Source organism: Theobroma cacao, chromosome 9 (genome assembly GCF_053813885.1).
Source record: "Theobroma cacao isolate CCN51 chromosome 9, ASM5381388v1, whole genome shotgun sequence".
In the NCBI taxonomy this organism is placed as follows: domain Eukaryota; kingdom Viridiplantae; phylum Streptophyta; class Magnoliopsida; order Malvales; family Malvaceae; genus Theobroma; species Theobroma cacao.
The window spans coordinates 45,166,406-45,182,425 of NC_142647.1; the positions used below are offsets into that span (position 1 = coordinate 45,166,406).

General features: G+C 36.1%; 3 protein-coding genes across 6 annotated transcripts; all 3 read left to right on the plus strand.

Moving 5' to 3' along the window:
• Nucleotides 1-800: 800 nt before the first annotated feature.
• LOC108663299 (aluminum-activated malate transporter 2-like) lies at nt 801-2,718 on the plus strand. The gene is made up of 6 exons (XM_088809731.1): nt 801-1,089; nt 1,198-1,338; nt 1,441-1,710; nt 1,836-1,948; nt 2,019-2,164; nt 2,322-2,718. The coding sequence occupies exons 1-6, from the start codon at nt 801-803 to the stop codon at nt 2,716-2,718; spliced, it is 1,356 nt and encodes a 451-aa protein (XP_088665857.1).
• Nucleotides 2,719-3,541: 823 nt separating this feature from the next.
• Nucleotides 3,542-5,840, plus strand: HDA08 (histone deacetylase 8). Of its 4 annotated transcripts, none has more exons than XM_018127451.2 (5): nt 3,542-3,907; nt 4,134-4,714; nt 4,823-4,985; nt 5,308-5,370; nt 5,451-5,590. In XM_018127451.2, exons 1-4 carry the CDS (start codon nt 3,634-3,636, stop codon nt 5,337-5,339), a joined length of 1,050 nt encoding a protein of 349 aa, XP_017982940.2. In that variant the 5' UTR covers nt 3,542-3,633; the 3' UTR covers nt 5,340-5,370; nt 5,451-5,590. The 4 variants fall into 4 exon arrangements, with proteins under 4 accessions (XP_017982940.2, XP_007015691.3, XP_007015688.3 ...); XM_007015629.3 differs by having other exon boundaries at nt 3,543-3,907; nt 4,814-4,985; XM_007015626.3 differs by lacking the exon at nt 5,308-5,370 and having other exon boundaries at nt 3,545-3,907; nt 4,814-4,985; nt 5,451-5,593.
• Nucleotides 5,841-10,523: 4,683 nt separating this feature from the next.
• Nucleotides 10,524-15,172, plus strand: LOC18590223 (receptor protein kinase TMK1-like). The gene is made up of 2 exons (XM_007015631.3): nt 10,524-13,482; nt 14,355-15,172. The coding sequence occupies exons 1-2, from the start codon at nt 11,076-11,078 to the stop codon at nt 14,861-14,863; spliced, it is 2,916 nt and encodes a 971-aa protein (XP_007015693.3). The 5' UTR covers nt 10,524-11,075; the 3' UTR covers nt 14,864-15,172.
• Nucleotides 15,173-16,020: the final 848 nt, after the last annotated feature.

The window sequence follows — 16,020 nt, forward strand, 5'->3', positions numbered from 1 at the left end:
GTACCTCTTTCTAAGTGTTTCCATCACAACACTTGACCCCCACCAAGGCATTTCATCGCACAAACTAAAAGGCAACCTCAACAATTATATTTGATGGTAATAAATATCACAAGGAAACATCCCAACAATTCATTAGAAACTTCTTTTTGAGGTTTCAAGTTCATGTCTTCACAATGGTAGGGTCTTCATGAGATGAAAAAAAAATGTTTAACTTGATCAAATTATGCATAGATAAGGGAAAACAGCTTGGAATAGTCCCTGCTATTCAATTTTCATTTGTTGAAAGAATTAAGGGGGTATATAATATTGAAATTTCAGAAAAAAAAATATAAAAATAATGAGGTGGCCAAAAAAGAGCCACACTTTGAATGCATGACTCAGTACTTGTAGTCCTTTGATGCAATTGACCACTTCGAGGATCAACAGTGACACGGTTTTGAACTAATCGAATCCCATTTTCAATTGGCTTCATTCAAGGTTTTGTTCGACTGTGTATGCAAATATATATAAATAATCAATAAAATGATCCTGCTATATATATTATGTAATTTGGAATGAGAGTAATATCTCATGCCTTCAAAGGAATCCAAAAACAAAAGGAGATATTAAAGAAAACGTTAGGCGCATGCTCTAAATGTGGCAAAGACGGGCGACTGATGAGATATACGCGTATCAAACTCAAAAGTATATGTAACGGTGTTAGCAAGCAAGGTTTCTCTCATCGTCTAATTACTGAAATTATTCTATCTCAATTGTATTACTCCTGGCTTCCATCCAAATCAAGTATACATCAAACTAAAATGTCATCTCCAGCTCATGAAATTAATCCTGGCCCTTTCTCTTATGGGCGCCAGTGGCTCAAGGCCCTGCTGCCTAGCAAGACATTGAATAATAGAGTAGTTGAACTTGCAAGGAAGGCCAAGAATCTGGGGGAAGATGATCCTAGAAAGGTTGTTCATTCCCTAAAAGTGGCTTTGGCCCTCACTCTTGTTTCATTATTCTACTACTTTAAGCCACTTTGCAATGGCTTTGGCGTCAATGCCATTTGGGCTGTTCTAACTGTTATCTTTGTCCTTGAATTTTCTGTGGGTAAGTCTGCAACTTCTACAAGCAGCTTATTAACCTTTTAATTAGAAGTAGACGAATTTCCATTTAGTCAACCTTTTTTCCCTTCATTTTTGTTGTTTATTTTTTCAGGGGCCACACTTGGTAAAGGTTTAAATAGGATGCTAGCAACGCTGCTAGCTGCTGCTTTAGGTATTGGGGCTCATAACTTAGCAATTCTCTTTGGGAAGACTGGAGAGCCTATATTACTCTCATTCTTGGTCTTTGTAGTAGGTAGGATATATAGGAATATGTTTGAAGTAGCTAATTTAAATATAAATTTCCATTTAATCCAATTAATTCAACTCATTTCCATCCTGTTGGTGTTTGTTGCAGGCGCGTCTTTCACATTTCTAAGATTCTTGCCTGAAATGAAAGTGAAATACGATTTCGGGTTAATGGTTTTCATACTTACCTTCTGTCTGATATCTATATTGAGTTATCGAGAAGAACTTCTAATCACCGCGCTGCAAAGGCTACTGACGATCGTTGTTGGCAGCTGTGCTGCCATTTTTGTAAGTATTATTATTTTCCCTGTATGGATTGGGGAGGATCTTCACAATCTTGTAGCTGTAAATTTGGAGAAGCTTGGGACATTTTTAGAAGGTAAGCCTTGGATATAATAATTGCCAATATGCTGCACATGAGAATATTAATAATATAAATATCAAGAGTATTGTTTTCATTTTCTTGAATTTATCAGAGTTACAACTCTCCAGGAAATCTTGCAGGATTTGGAGCTGAATACTTCAGTGTCCCTCAAGAGGGAGTATCGATCCAAGAGAAGCTATTTCCTCGAAGATATAGAAGTGTTCTCGCTTCGCAAGAGAGTGAAGAAAATATGGTACAAATAATTAACCATCGTAGATAATTACTCGAATTCCTGCTGATTTAAGCACATTTATCTTTTACAGGCAAGTTTAGCAACATGGGAACCTCGTCATGGTAGGTTCAGGTTTCGCCATCCTTGGAAACAGCATAGAAAAGTTGGAGACTTGACTCGTGAATGTGCCTACAAAATTGAAGCAATTAACAGCTATCTTAACTCTTTAAGAACCAAGTAATATATCAAATGCTATATATTCCAACTATAATGAAATGTTCACAATTAATTTAAACACGAATATGACTACCTTCTGCATTTTTGAATTCTTGCCAAATTAGCAAATTTAAATGCATTTCCTTCTGTTGTAGACTTCATTTGAAATCCGTAGCAGAATCCAAGAGCCGTGCACAATGATTAGCTTAGAAACAGGAAAAGCGTTAAAGGACTTGGCATCAGCGATGCAGGAAATGGTCCAATCAACTTCAGTTGATTCCCACATTTCGAATTCAAAAATTGCTGCTGAAAATCTCAAAGCTTTAATAAAATCTGGCTTATGGGAAGGAGTGGAACTTGTAGAGACAATACCAGCTACCGCAGTTGTTTCACTACTACTAGACCTTGTGGTATGCACTGAGAAAATTGCTGAAGTTGTTCATCAACTTGCTTCCCTTGCTCATTTCAAGAGCAATATGACAGCAGAAAGATCACAGTCAATCGGTCGGAGTACAATCCGACCAATGTCTAGCATTGATCCACGAGAAAATCATGTAATTAACATTGTGGAATGATTCTGATTAAGGTCCTCAAATGTCAGAATTTCGTGGGAATGGTCACCAGACAGACCTTTTCAGAAGGGTTCAAACTGTTCAACAAATTTGTTACATGTATAAGATATTATTGAATATTCTCCTTATTCTAGAAGTTATAAGTTGAGTCTGGAAATTATGTATAACCTAGAATCTTTCTCAGAAGATTTTTTTTTTTTCTTTTTGAAAGGCAAGTTGTGTATAACCTAGAATCTTTCCCTCAAGATTTAGGCATATATATTTGATTTAGACCTATATTTCTAATCTCAAAATGGATTCCAACTGTGCCCCCTGCTGAGTAGCATCCATGCGTTCCACAGGATGAATATTTTATTAAATATTAAAATATATACTTCATAAGCTAAAATTATTTGAAATAAATTCAAAGAAATTTTGGTAGACTGTATAAGGATGTTCAACACATGAGCACACTAAAATTGGAAACTTTTTTAACAGAACAGTTTGTTAGTACTTCTCCTTTATAATTTAAAGTAATAATTGTATGAGGTACAATTTTCAATTTGTATTGAATTCGTAATAAACTTTATATACTGTGTGTGACAAATGATTTTTTCATAGAAATTATTTAGTAATGAATAATTCTGAAAAGATTTAAAATGATTAGGATATGTCATACGTGTGCATCATGTGAGGCTAAATTATTAATATATTATACTAATAAATATAAATATTTTCTAAAAAATGAAATTCGTATAGAAGACGGTGACAGGGAGCGAACCAGTCCGCTTTTTATGTCATTTTGCAATTGGACCTTTTTAGAAGCCCAGAACCAATTAGAGGACTTCGAAAGCCCGAAATGAAGAAAAACCAAGCATATGAACGAATCACTGGAAACCGTGAACTGAACTCCAGTCCTATCAACTACTCAGTTACAAGATGTCTGTTCCCGGCCAACCTTTTCCAACGTCCTCAACAGGTTGCATCCATGTGTTTTGGCACGAGGGAATGCTAAGACATGACACAGGCCGTGGCGTATTTGACACGGGGATCGACCCAGGTTTCTTGGAGGTGTTAGAAAAGCACCCAGAGAATTCAGACAGGGTCAGAAACATCGTCTCTATCCTCAAAAGAGGACCCATCTCTCCTCACGTCTCTTGGCACACTGGCAGACCTGCTAATATTCCTGAGCTTCTCTCTTTCCATTCCCAAGGTAGCCTTTTGTTCATTTTCCTATTTATCTGGTAGATTCCAAAGATCTTTTTTCCGTTTCCAATAATTCCTTTGGAATGGAAAAAGATGCAAATTTTTGGGGATAGGATGTCTATCTTTAGAGAAAGTTTTCATCTTCTTTGCAGTAATTATGTGACTTAAGTAGTTGGGATTGATGTAATTAGTTTGATAATGGTATAACTTTTTTTAATTTGATAAATTCTCAGGATATATTAATACGCTAGTTGAAGCCGACAAGAATAGGGGTAAGGAAATCTGTGGTGGTACCTTCTTGAACCCTGGTTCATTCGATGCCGCTCTGCTAGCTGCCGGTACTACGCTATCAGCTGTGAAACATATACTTGATGGCCACGGGAAACTTGCTTATGCATTGGTTAGGCCTCCAGGTCACCATGCTCAACCTACTCAAGCAGATGGGTATTGCTTTTTTAACAACGCAGGGCTTGCTGTGCAATTGGCTTTAGATTCAGGGTGTAGAAAGGTCACGGTCATCGATATCGATGTTCATTATGGCAATGGGACAGCAGAGGGGTTCTATCGGTCTGATAAAGTTCTTACAGTGTCCCTCCATATGAATCATGGTTCTTGGGGTCCTTCTCATCCGCAAACTGGAACAGTAGATGAGCTTGGTGAAGGGGAAGGATTTGGGTATAATTTGAATATACCTTTGCCAAATGGAACCGGTGACAAGGGATATGAATATGCGATGAGAGAGTTGGTTGCCCCAGCTGTTCAGAAGTTTGAGCCAGATGTGATCCTGCTGGTGATTGGTCAGGACTCAAGTGCTGTAAGTTTCGTTTGTTCCTAATCTGACTTTATGAATTTTATTGAAGTTGTTTGTCTAAAGATGGGATGTTACCTTATAGCGTATATCTTCTTTTGGAAGGAATTGAAGATGTATGAGAGTGGAACAAAAAGTGGCCTTCTAAGGGATAAAAATGGCATGTTAAATTTCACAAACACCGGAGGCATTACAAGAGATTATTTGTGTTTCTCCTCCACCCCTTTCCTGCCCCCTTCACCCTCTGACTACACACACAACCTTTCCTTGCCAATCTGTAAGCAGAATGTTGTGAGCTTGAATACTCTTTAAAAGTATTCTTATTTTGTCAATGTTTTGGGTATAACATGATTTGGGTCTTCAGTTAAAGATATTCATTGTTTAAACGAGAACATGATTTGGCTCTTCAGTTGAAAACATAAATATAGGAAGAGATTTTTCACTCATTCAATAAAAAAGTTCATGGTTCAATATAGTAAAGAGTGCTGTAGCTTTCAACATTTTAACTTATCATAACTCTCATCATTTTTTAAGTATGGAATCTTTTCGAACTTTGAAAGCTCTTTTCATATACCCTTCTATGATTTATGCAATGTCAGGTTTATTGTCTGTTTTGGTCAAACAGAGATGAAACTAGACAAAACTTAAAAACTCTGAAATAGGTGCTGCTTATCCCTTATTAAACGGATAACAAATCTAGTATTACCGTTAATAAAAGCTGATTGCATAAATGACTGTGCAGTTTGATCCAAATGGAAGACAATGCTTGACAATGGATGGTTATCGTGAGATTGGGCGGATAGTTCGAAGCTTGGCAGATAGGCATTGTGGTGGATGCCTTCTTATTGTCCAAGAAGGGGGATACCAGGTTACATACTCCGCTTATTGTGTTCATGCAACACTAGAAGGTGTGCTTAATCTTCCACTTCCTTTGTTGTCTGATCCTATTGCATATTACCCAGAGGATGAGGCTTTTGCTGTTAAAGTCATTGAATCAATTAAGCAGTACCAAAGGAATACTGTACCAATATTAAAGGAAGATTGAGTCATGATTTCGGGGGTATGTTTACAAGCTGATTAAGGTTTGTAACTTTGAGTTGTGAGTAAATTGGAATTTATATCTTTGCTTTAATCGTGCCATGTGTATAGTTAAAACTGTTGTTGTACAAATAAATTTCATCACATAAACAGAATAAACACGATCTTTTTTCTCTTAAAAAAGGCACTCAGCTGGTAGTTTTGCAACCATTTATTTATATTCATTAAACTCATTGAAGTTCACAGCAGAGCTCAATCATTTTTTTATTTTTTGACAAGTAACCCAGAAGTATTATTCAGAATGGGAATAATACAACTGTGGGAAGGTGGCCACCATTCCTAGAAGGTAGGTTGATCACCAGAACAAGCTCAATCATTTTAAGCAATATCTTTATCATATCGATGAAGAATATGGCCCTAAAACTGTCTCACATAGTAGCTATCATATGCCACAATTTGCATCCAAAATAAATTAGTAGTCTTGCATCTTATGCCGGCATCACTTACGAGTTGCAACATTTCATTACGGCAAAGACAGCTGTAATAGTGGCAATATTGGGTGCTTGCTTATCAGCTTATTGGCTTGTTAGTCTTTGTCTGCATGTATGCATGGGTAGTATGGTTGATAACACCCAGTCAAACAATTTGATCCAAGTAGCCATGATTTCTTTTGGGCGTTGGGCTAGCAGGGACTTGGAAATATTGAGTTTAAGGGAACGTCTTCCTTGGCAAAATGCATTACAATTTATTGGAAGCATAGGGTGGAGTTGATGGATGGATACATTCATGGTGTTCAGTGGTGGAAGTAGAATGCATACCAGACATATTCCTATATGCAAAAAAGATGTGCCCAAACGGACTAGGTTTCTAGTCCTTTTGACCTTACATACTAATGTAGAATTTTAAAAATCATGGAATCCATTTTTGCGTAATAAAAGAATTATTATCCTTTCCACCATCGGTGGGTCTCAGCATCTCATTATTCACAGTTGAATGAATACAGGATAACACACAAACTTGTTTGCAAAGTTTTTCAAGCATCATCACCTTTATATATTATAATACCTACATAATAATTCAAAACTTTAGGAGTTATAATTATTTTTCTTATTCTCTTGAGTATTAGTTGTAACCATGTGAGGTCACAATTATCTATGCCCTTTCCTATTCCATTCTCATGCCTCTTACCCCTTTATTCATTCCACCCTATGTTCTGACATTTGATTAAAAGATCAACTCTTACATGTAGGAAAGGCTTAACACAAAGACAATACCATTTGTTTTATTTTCATTTTCAAAACTTGAAATAAAAGATAAAAGTAAGGTATTGAGAGGGAAAATACACATGACTTGGTGATTTCTATATATTAATTTATAAAAATCATAATCTCAACACCATATTGGTTGCTGTACCAAAAAAAAAAAAAGTTAAGGTACCCACTTTATGGCTAGTTAATAATTTCTTGCTTCAGATCTTGGCCTCACCATAAACTGGGGTTCAACAAATCCAGCTGTTCTGTGCATTCATCTTATTTGAATGTGGAAAATTGATCTAAATTGACTATGGATCTAAGTAATAAAACTCCATTTTGTCGTTTAGATTCAAAGTTTGCTATTAATATAAGGGCCTTGCGTATCCACAATGTGAATTTTTTTGGTAGGTTTCATAATGTGAATTTGATGCACCCAAGCTTACACCTTTCCACATTGCAACAACTCTTTATGTCCCTGAATCTATCTAACATGCTTTTAATGCATGGATGTAAGTTGGTACACATCATTTTTCTGTTTTTGGGTCTCAAGATAGACCAAAGCTAGGGATGGTTGATAACAAAATTGACTGAGAAGGAAGAAGCGAAACCTTATGATTCTAACAGCAAGTGGCACTTTTTGTAAAGAAGAGGATTTCAAATGCAGCTTCAAGCTTTCTTCTGTTTTATTCTTACATTTCATAAATAGTATAATTATTCCCAAAATTCCTGCACACACGAATGCAAACAAAAGCTAAGAAACAAGAATGTGGTGTGCTCAGGATCTTACTTGGGAAGCATCAGTAAGAATAATTGTCTTTATATTTCAATGGTAAAGCTAAGAAGAAGAGTGTGGTTCATTTCATTTTGTCAATATTTTAGTCCCCGGCTTTGGATAAAATGGATTTGATAACTATTTTCCGTTGCAGTGGATACTGAATTTGTGGCTCTCCTCCCCTTTGGGATTTTCTCACAAGTCAGGAATAACGGCTCTGGACCCCACCCCTGGCCACTCACTCTCCATGCAACCAAAAGAATAGATAGAAGAAAAATATTAGCCCAGGGTCACAGTGAAGAAAATCTGCATAATCTGATTCAACACTCCTTTAATTTGGGATAAAAGCAAAAAAGGGTTCCCAAATTGATGCTTAAAGGTGTTTGATATGGGTAGCCTTTAAAGTTTGAATGAAAAATTAAAATCCTCAGAATTGTTAATTAACATGATTGCAATACTATAATGAAACACTATGAATAAACAGGTATTCTCTCCAAAGATGGGGTTTGTTTTGTTTACTAAAAATAAAAAGGCATTGCTAATTGGCCTAGTATCATAATGGTAAGACAGAAGGAAGATGTGGCTCTTTTCCTAAATGGTCCTGCTCTCACTTTTGGTTGTTACCAATTGGACAGGGCATGATGCCCTTGAGGCATGTGATTTTGTCTCGGACTGGGCAAGTGGATGGGAAGAAAGGATAGTGAAATGAACAACCTTCATTCCGTTTTCTTCACACCAAAAATACATATATGCTTATCTGCTTCATCATTTTGACCGGAGAAACTAAATCAAAGTAATAAATCTTTGGATATTATTGGTGAATGGTAATGAAATGTCTTTTGCTATCAGCATATTAGTAGTAACTTTTCAGAGGAGTGCAGCCAGCCAAGGACCGATTCAGGAATTCTTTTGAATAGTGTCATTATTAAATTTATTTTGATTTAGAGTGTTTAACTCCGTTTCTTAGAAAATTACAAAAATTTTAGTGGGTTCATTAGTATCATTAATTATATAAAACTCTAGCATAAGTAGTATAATTAATAGAGATTTGACATAATGTTTAAATAAGTTTCTAAACTATTTAAAAATATTCAAATAAGTTTTTATTTTTTATTGTATTTAATCAAACCTTCGTTTTTTTTTTTATTTTGAATCAAATAAACCTTTATTACTAATGACTGACTAATTATTATTAGTAAAAATATCACTTATCATTTTATATTCATATGACACTGATATGACATTAATGTGAAGAGTGAAAAATATCACATGATCATGTTATTATGTCAAGTTAACATATCATATTATCATTAATTATGATACACTAGTATACCACATCATAATCAACTATGATATTTTAATATACTACGTCAATGTCACATGGCCTAAAATAATAAATAATATTTTGACTAAATTAATCATCTATCATTAATCAAAAAGACTTATTTAACTCAAAATAAAAATTATAAAAATTTATTTGATTTAAAATAAAAATATAAAAATTTATTTAAATTGTTTAGAATTTTTTTGTATATTAAACCTAGAGATTTTTTTTACTTTCAATAGTGTCATGTGGTACCACTCCACTCTGTCTGTCTGTCCGTCTGTACCTGAGTGTAGTGTTTGTTTTCTTCCCCTTTTTGGCTTATAATCTATTGAAAAATTTTGGGTATTTGTCGGTGAGAACGGGACTTGTAAGGCAAAGCATGAAAGATATATAGAGAATGTAATAATACTTTCGACCAAATCAAGCAAGGTACATGATAGCAACTCTTAAATCAAGAGCAACCCTTTGAACATCTTCCAACTTGAGCATGCTGTAAAGGGGTAAACAAAGGACTGTCTTCTGATAATTCCGCACTACATTATATTATTATTAAGTAGTGACTTTGTCATAATTATTCACATAGTTATTTTTTATTCACATATTATATTTAGATTTGTCAAATCTATGTAATAACTTTTTGAAAGTAAAAACGAAATCTTAACTGTAATATATTATAAATTAAGATTCTAATAAGTGACTTAGGATGCCAGATTAAAGTTACTATTTGGAATAAGTATAACATAATATATACATATAAATATTCCATCGACGAATATATGATTAATGTTTAAAAAGAATTCAAATATTTAATTTAATAATAAATATATATATCAAAAAATTATATTCAAATATCTTTTTACTCGTATAAAAAAAAATATTGCTGACATTTGACCTTATAAACTCTAGAATTTTCTCATGAGATTTTTTGGTTGGAGAGGTAATCGAAATGCTGAAATCGTCCTAGGTTTGCTCCACTGACTCAGAATGACGATTTGATTAAACAAATGGGCCCTCATGTTGACTAATGGCTTTCTATACCATCGGTTTCAAATTGTTGTAAAATTCCCTCTTTGCACAATCATTAATTAAAGCATATATATATATATATATATTTGCCCTTGTTCTAAAGTCCTTTTTTCAAGTAAGTACATATTGAAGATTGATGCCAAAACATAAACCCCTAATCAATTTCTTAAATTCGAAGGATTCATCAATCAAATTTATCCTTAAACTTAAAATTAAAAATAAAAATAGCTTAAAACCTTAATTACAATTTCTAACTTCCTATTAGAATATGGTAGTTTGAATGTTGGGTTTCAACAAATTAGAAAGACTCTTATGTGGGACCCCACAAACCCCACATTAATTTTCTGCTTCAATCTTTTCTGTGTATTCTTTGCTGTGTATTTGTCTACAATTATGAGCATGCCTTTTATGTACATCATCTGTGTCGGTCACTGGGTCTCTCCCAGCTCTGATGCCACATTTCAAGGGCAAAAACCTTCATCTTCACCAACCCAAAATTAATGAAAAACCAACAAAAAGGAAGAGAAAGCAAGTGAAAGAGAGAGAGTGAGACACTTTCCTTTTTACTGGTAATAAATCTTGCTCGGCTTTTTAGGGTCCAAATGATCTCACTCAACAAAACCACAGCATAATCTCTTTCCCTTACACTTCCCCGTCTCTTTCTTCACCTGTGTTTTATTTTAAAAAAACATCCATTGTGTTAAATCTGGGTTTTTTTCAACCTTCTGTACCAAGCTACTCTTTCTCTTTCTTGTTTGTGAACTTAGCTTATCAGTTCCAGATTCTGTCTTTCTGAGTCTTTTTTTTAACACAATTATGAATCGGTGTCTTGTCTTTTGCTTCTGCAAATGTCATAACTGTTAAAATTCTCATGTTGGTTTTTGAAACTGCATTGGAGTTTGTTAAGTTCTTTTCTCCTGTTTCTTCTTTGGAAAAGGAACAACCTTTGCCATGGAATGTGATCCTCAAAGGTTCTGTCTTGGTGTTTTGTTTTGTTTCTTTACACTAGTTTATAGTGCTACAGATCCCAATGACTTGAAAATCTTGAATGATTTCAAGAAAGGATTGGATAATCCAGAGCTACTTAAGTGGCCTGATAATGGAGATGATCCCTGTGGTCCGCCTCCTTGGCCTCACGTCTTCTGCTCTGGTGATAGAGTTTCTCAAATTCAGGTCCAAAATCTTGGTCTCAGTGGACCTCTTCCTCAAAACCTCAACCAGCTCACAAAGCTCTTTAATTTGGGGCTTCAAAAGAATCACTTTAATGGCAAAGTACCAACCTTCAGTGGTTTATCAGAGTTAGAGTTTGCTTACTTGGATAACAATGAATTTGATACTATTCCAGCTGATTTTTTTGATGGGCTTAGCATTGTACGTGTCTTGGCTTTGGATTATAACCCGTTCAATAAGAGTACTGGATGGTCTATTCCTAAGGAATTGGAAAATTCAGTTCAATTGACAAACCTTTCTTTGGTTAACTGCAATGTGGTTGGACCATTGCCTGATTTTCTAGGGAAGTTGCCATCTCTTGTAGCACTGAAACTTTCTTATAACAGATTGTCTGGTGAGATTCCGGCGAGTTTTGGAGAGTCTCTGATGCAGATTTTGTGGTTGAATGATCAAGATGGTGGAGGGATGACTGGTCCTATTGATGTGGTTGCCAAAATGGTGTCTTTGACACAGCTTTGGCTTCATGGGAATCAGTTCACAGGGACAATCCCAGAGAATATTGGGAATTTGACTTCTTTGAAGGATCTCAATCTCAATAGAAACCAGCTTGTTGGTTTGATTCCTGAGAGCCTGGCCAATATGGAGCTGGATAACTTGGTCTTGAACAATAATCAGCTGATGGGTCCGATACCAAAGTTTAAGGCTGGTAATATCTCTTATGCTTCCAATTCATTTTGTCAATCTGAACCTGGGATTTCATGTGCCCCAGAAGTTACTGCACTTTTGGATTTTCTTAGTGGTATGACTTACCCTTTAAATCTTGCTTCTCAATGGTCTGGTAACGAACCCTGTGCTGGGCCGTGGATGGGATTGAGTTGCAATCCAAAATCTCAGGTTTCTATTATCAATTTGCCTAGACATAACCTTAGTGGTACACTTAGTCCTGCAGTTGCTAAGTTAGATTCATTGATTGAAATTAGGCTGGGGGGAAACAGCATACACGGTACTGTTCCTGACAACTTTACTGAACTCGAAAGTTTGAGAACATTGGATCTAAGTGGAAACAATCTTGAGCCTCCATTCCCCAAATTTCGGGACAGCGTGAAGGTTGTCATCGAAGGAAATCCTCTGTTGACTGCTAATCAGACAAAGGAACCTGCTTCCCCTACTGGCAGTCCACCTCCTGCAAGTTCAGAATCTCCACCAAACCATCAATCAGGTGATACAGAGTCACCACCATCCAGCAGATCACCATCCCCGGATAGAGATAAGAATTCTCATTCATCTACTGCTACTGCCAAACAAGTTGAATCCCAATCCAATGGTTTCCAAAGATTCAAACTGGTAATTGTGGCTGGAAGTGCAGCTATTGCTATCATGGTTCTCCTAGTGATTCTATTTTCTATATGCTGTTGTAAGAAGAGAAAAAGAGCTTCTGAGGCTTCTAGTTCCATAGTGGTTCATCCTAAAGACCCATCAGATCCTGAAAACATGGTAAAGATAGCAGTTTCCAATAACACCACTGGAAGCTTATTTAGTAAAACTGCAACAAGTTCTGGGAGTAGTAATAGCAGTGCAACACAAAATTCTCATGTCATTGAGGCTGGAAACTTGGTCATATCTGTTCAAGTACTCCGAAAAGGGACCAAGGACTTTGCTCAAGAAAATGAGCTTGGCCGTGGTGGGTTTGGGACTGTTTACAAGGGTGAACTGGAAGATGGAACAAAACTAGCTGTGAAGAGGATGGAGGCTGGGGTTATAAGCAGTAAAGCATTGGATGAATTTCAGTCTGAAATTGCTGTACTTTCTAAGGTCCGGCATCGGCATCTGGTTTCTCTTTTGGGTTATTCTATTGAAGGCAATGAGAGGCTTCTAGTCTATGAGTATATGCCTCAGGGTGCTCTGAGCAAGCATCTGTTCCATTGGAAGAACCTGAAATTGGAACCTCTATCTTGGAGAAGAAGGCTCACTATTGCATTGGATGTTGCTAGAGGAATGGAATATCTGCATAACTTGGCCCGACAAACTTTTATACACAGAGATCTCAAGTCTTCCAACATCCTTCTAGATGATGACTTTCGAGCAAAAGTTTCAGATTTTGGGTTGGTGAAACTTGCACCTGATGGAGAGAAGTCTGTGGCAACTAGGCTTGCTGGAACATTTGGATACCTAGCACCTGAATATGCTGGTGAGCGATCTAATTTTGTTTCTCCACTGTAACTTTTATTCTGTTATTTTTTTTAGTTTGTTAGTTCATATTTCTTTTTGGTTTGAATCTAGCTGCTTGCTTTATACTGCAAAATTAAACATATTGTTTTGATCCTTCATTGTTGTAGGGTTTGATTTTAGACTTTATTGTCTTATACTTTGTTTCATTTTAGTTGCACAAAACCTTTGGTCTACTTTGCTTCTGTTTAACCAGCTGGCTCCATGAGTAACATTGAGTTCATTTCCCCCTCTATCGTCAACGTGCTTATCATGCTACAGCATCTGTATACACAATATCTTCCCAGCAGAAAAGACATTAAACCTTTTAACCATTTTCTGTCATATTTGATCATCTTAGAACACATTAAAATGGTTATTTGTATTTACAAGTTGATTTCATTTTTATCTTCTTTCTTCCTGTTACCGTTGCTAATATTTTCAGTGCACTGTTCTTGTAAGAAAACACCAATCTTTATTTCAGATCTTGCAAAAATCTTTTTTCTATTTTAATTTGTTTAAAATACTGATATATTTTCATGTTTTTCTGTTAAAGTGTGGAAACTCAGTAATTGTTTCCTCTTATTGCTGACAAGAATGATTTTCGACAATGAAGTAGCATAAAAGTTGCATTTATATACATTTTATAGGAAGCATACTTTTATGTTATATTTGTTGTATTTTTATCTGATCTATGCTGTTAAATTGCACTTTAAATTTTTAGATATTGCTTTTCTTCACCACCAAATAGGATGTAGTTCTCAAGAAGGCACCACCATTTTTTTTCACACTTTTTTTGTTTATTTAATTTCACTTTGATGGGTTTCCTATTAAATTAAGTTCTGCTGGTTGCAGTGATGGGGAAAATCACTACTAAAGTTGATGTCTTCAGCTATGGGGTTGTGTTGATGGAGCTACTGACTGGATTGACAGCACTTGATGAGGACCGCTCGGAGGAAAGCCGTTACTTGGCTGAGTGGTTTTGGCGAATCAAATCAAACAAGGAGAAGCTTATGGCTGCAATTGATCCAGCCCTTGAAGTGAATGATGAAACCTATGAGAGCATTGCCACCATAGCTGAACTAGCTGGGCACTGCACTGCGAGGGAGCCTTATCATCGGCCTGACATGGGCCATGCAGTGAATGTGCTGGCACCCCTAGTTGAGATGTGGAAACCAGTTCATGATGAATCAGAGTGTCATTCAGGCATTGATTACAGCCAGCCACTTTCCCAAATGTTGAAAGTTTGGCAGGCAGCAGAAAGCCAAGGCCTGAGCTATGCAAGTCTGGATGATAGCAAAGGAAGTATTCCAGCGAAGCCTACTGGATTTGCAGACTCCTTCACATCTGCTGATGGTCGATGATGGAAGGTAAGCCTACAGCAAGGAATAAGTTGACCAATCTGGTTGCCAGTGATATGTTTCAGTGCTCTGGGATACCATGTCAAACATCTTCTTTAGATTGTTGCATATGGTACAAGTAATTTACTTTCGTTTTGTTGAGGCATGGAACATGTCTTGTGTACGGTGGTGTAGATAGAGAGATACTGGTTTCAATATTGCTTCATTATTCCTTAGGCTGTGTGTCAGTTATATTTTTTGTTGCAGTGTAAAGAATTGATGCCATTTGAAGCAAAGTCAATTTCAGGTCACAGGTACTTCTTGATTTCATAAGACATAGCCCTTTAATCTAGTGGAGTGGGAAACAGGCTAATTAACTGGTTCCTATACTAGTTTTGGGATTAAGGCTTAGCTGAGATAAATTGATGCTTGATTCCTTTTCTATCACCAGCATTGTGACATGGTAACTGTATCAGGACTCGGAAAAGTCAAATGAACACCACCAGAACCTCTTTTGTCCTAAAAGGAATAAAGGCTGACTAATGTTTTAGGTTATATCTTGGTCGTGCAAAGTTTGACCTTTATAAATGCTGATACAGGCTGCTTTGATATTACACTGTTAGATACAGATTTCAAACGAAATAAGGTCATGCACGTAATGTTGTGGACAGAGTGGTGTGAAATAATTGACAGGGGAGATATCATATGAGACTATTGTCAAACGTTGATCAATATTTGGTGAGACTTTTGTTCTAGAAATTGCCACTTGTGCAGTTTCTATAAGAGAACATAACTTCAATCAGAATCAAAGATTTGGAAATGGCCGAGGCGACTGATTAGCAGTAAATCATTTGGGGTGCTTCTTTTTAAAATCTCCACTCTGCCCCACTTGTAAAAGTCCTTTGTTCACATGCTGTTAACGTCGAAGGAGTTACCTGACGAAGGTTGGCTATCTAAGCAACCAAGATACACCGTCACAGGCTTTCTTTTCCACAGGAGTTGAATATATGTTAGGACAATGAAATAGAATTGGAAGAAGGTTCATGCATGCCCAAAGCTCAGTTATTGTATGTATTTTTAGAACTTCCCCGAGAAATATCTAATTTCTGCTCTTTCTCCCTTAAGATTATACAATACATTATTATCAGTTATTATAGTTTCACATGGTGCTTTCTATCACA

Bases quoted from the DNA above. Each gene is read 5' to 3' on its own strand.
- LOC108663299 (XM_088809731.1), top strand. From the start codon at position 801: ATGTCATCTCCAGCTCATGAAATTAATCCTGGCCCTTTCTCTTATGGG. The intron at 1,090-1,197 runs GTAAGTCTGCAA...TTATTTTTTCAG, and splicing joins TGTCCTTGAATTTTCTGTGG to GGGCCACACTTGGTAAAGGT. The intron at 1,711-1,835 runs GTAAGCCTTGGA...GAAATCTTGCAG, and splicing joins GCTTGGGACATTTTTAGAAG to GATTTGGAGCTGAATACTTC.
- HDA08 (XM_018127450.2), top strand. From the start codon at position 3,634: ATGTCTGTTCCCGGCCAACCTTTTCCAACGTCCTCAACAGGTTGCATC. The intron at 3,908-4,133 runs GTAGCCTTTTGT...ATAAATTCTCAG, and splicing joins TCTCTCTTTCCATTCCCAAG to GATATATTAATACGCTAGTT. The intron at 4,715-5,450 runs GTAAGTTTCGTT...ATGACTGTGCAG, and splicing joins TTGGTCAGGACTCAAGTGCT to TTTGATCCAAATGGAAGACA.
- LOC18590223 (XM_007015631.3), top strand. From the start codon at position 11,076: ATGGAATGTGATCCTCAAAGGTTCTGTCTTGGTGTTTTGTTTTGTTTC. The intron at 13,483-14,354 runs GTGAGCGATCTA...TGCTGGTTGCAG, and splicing joins CCTAGCACCTGAATATGCTG to TGATGGGGAAAATCACTACT.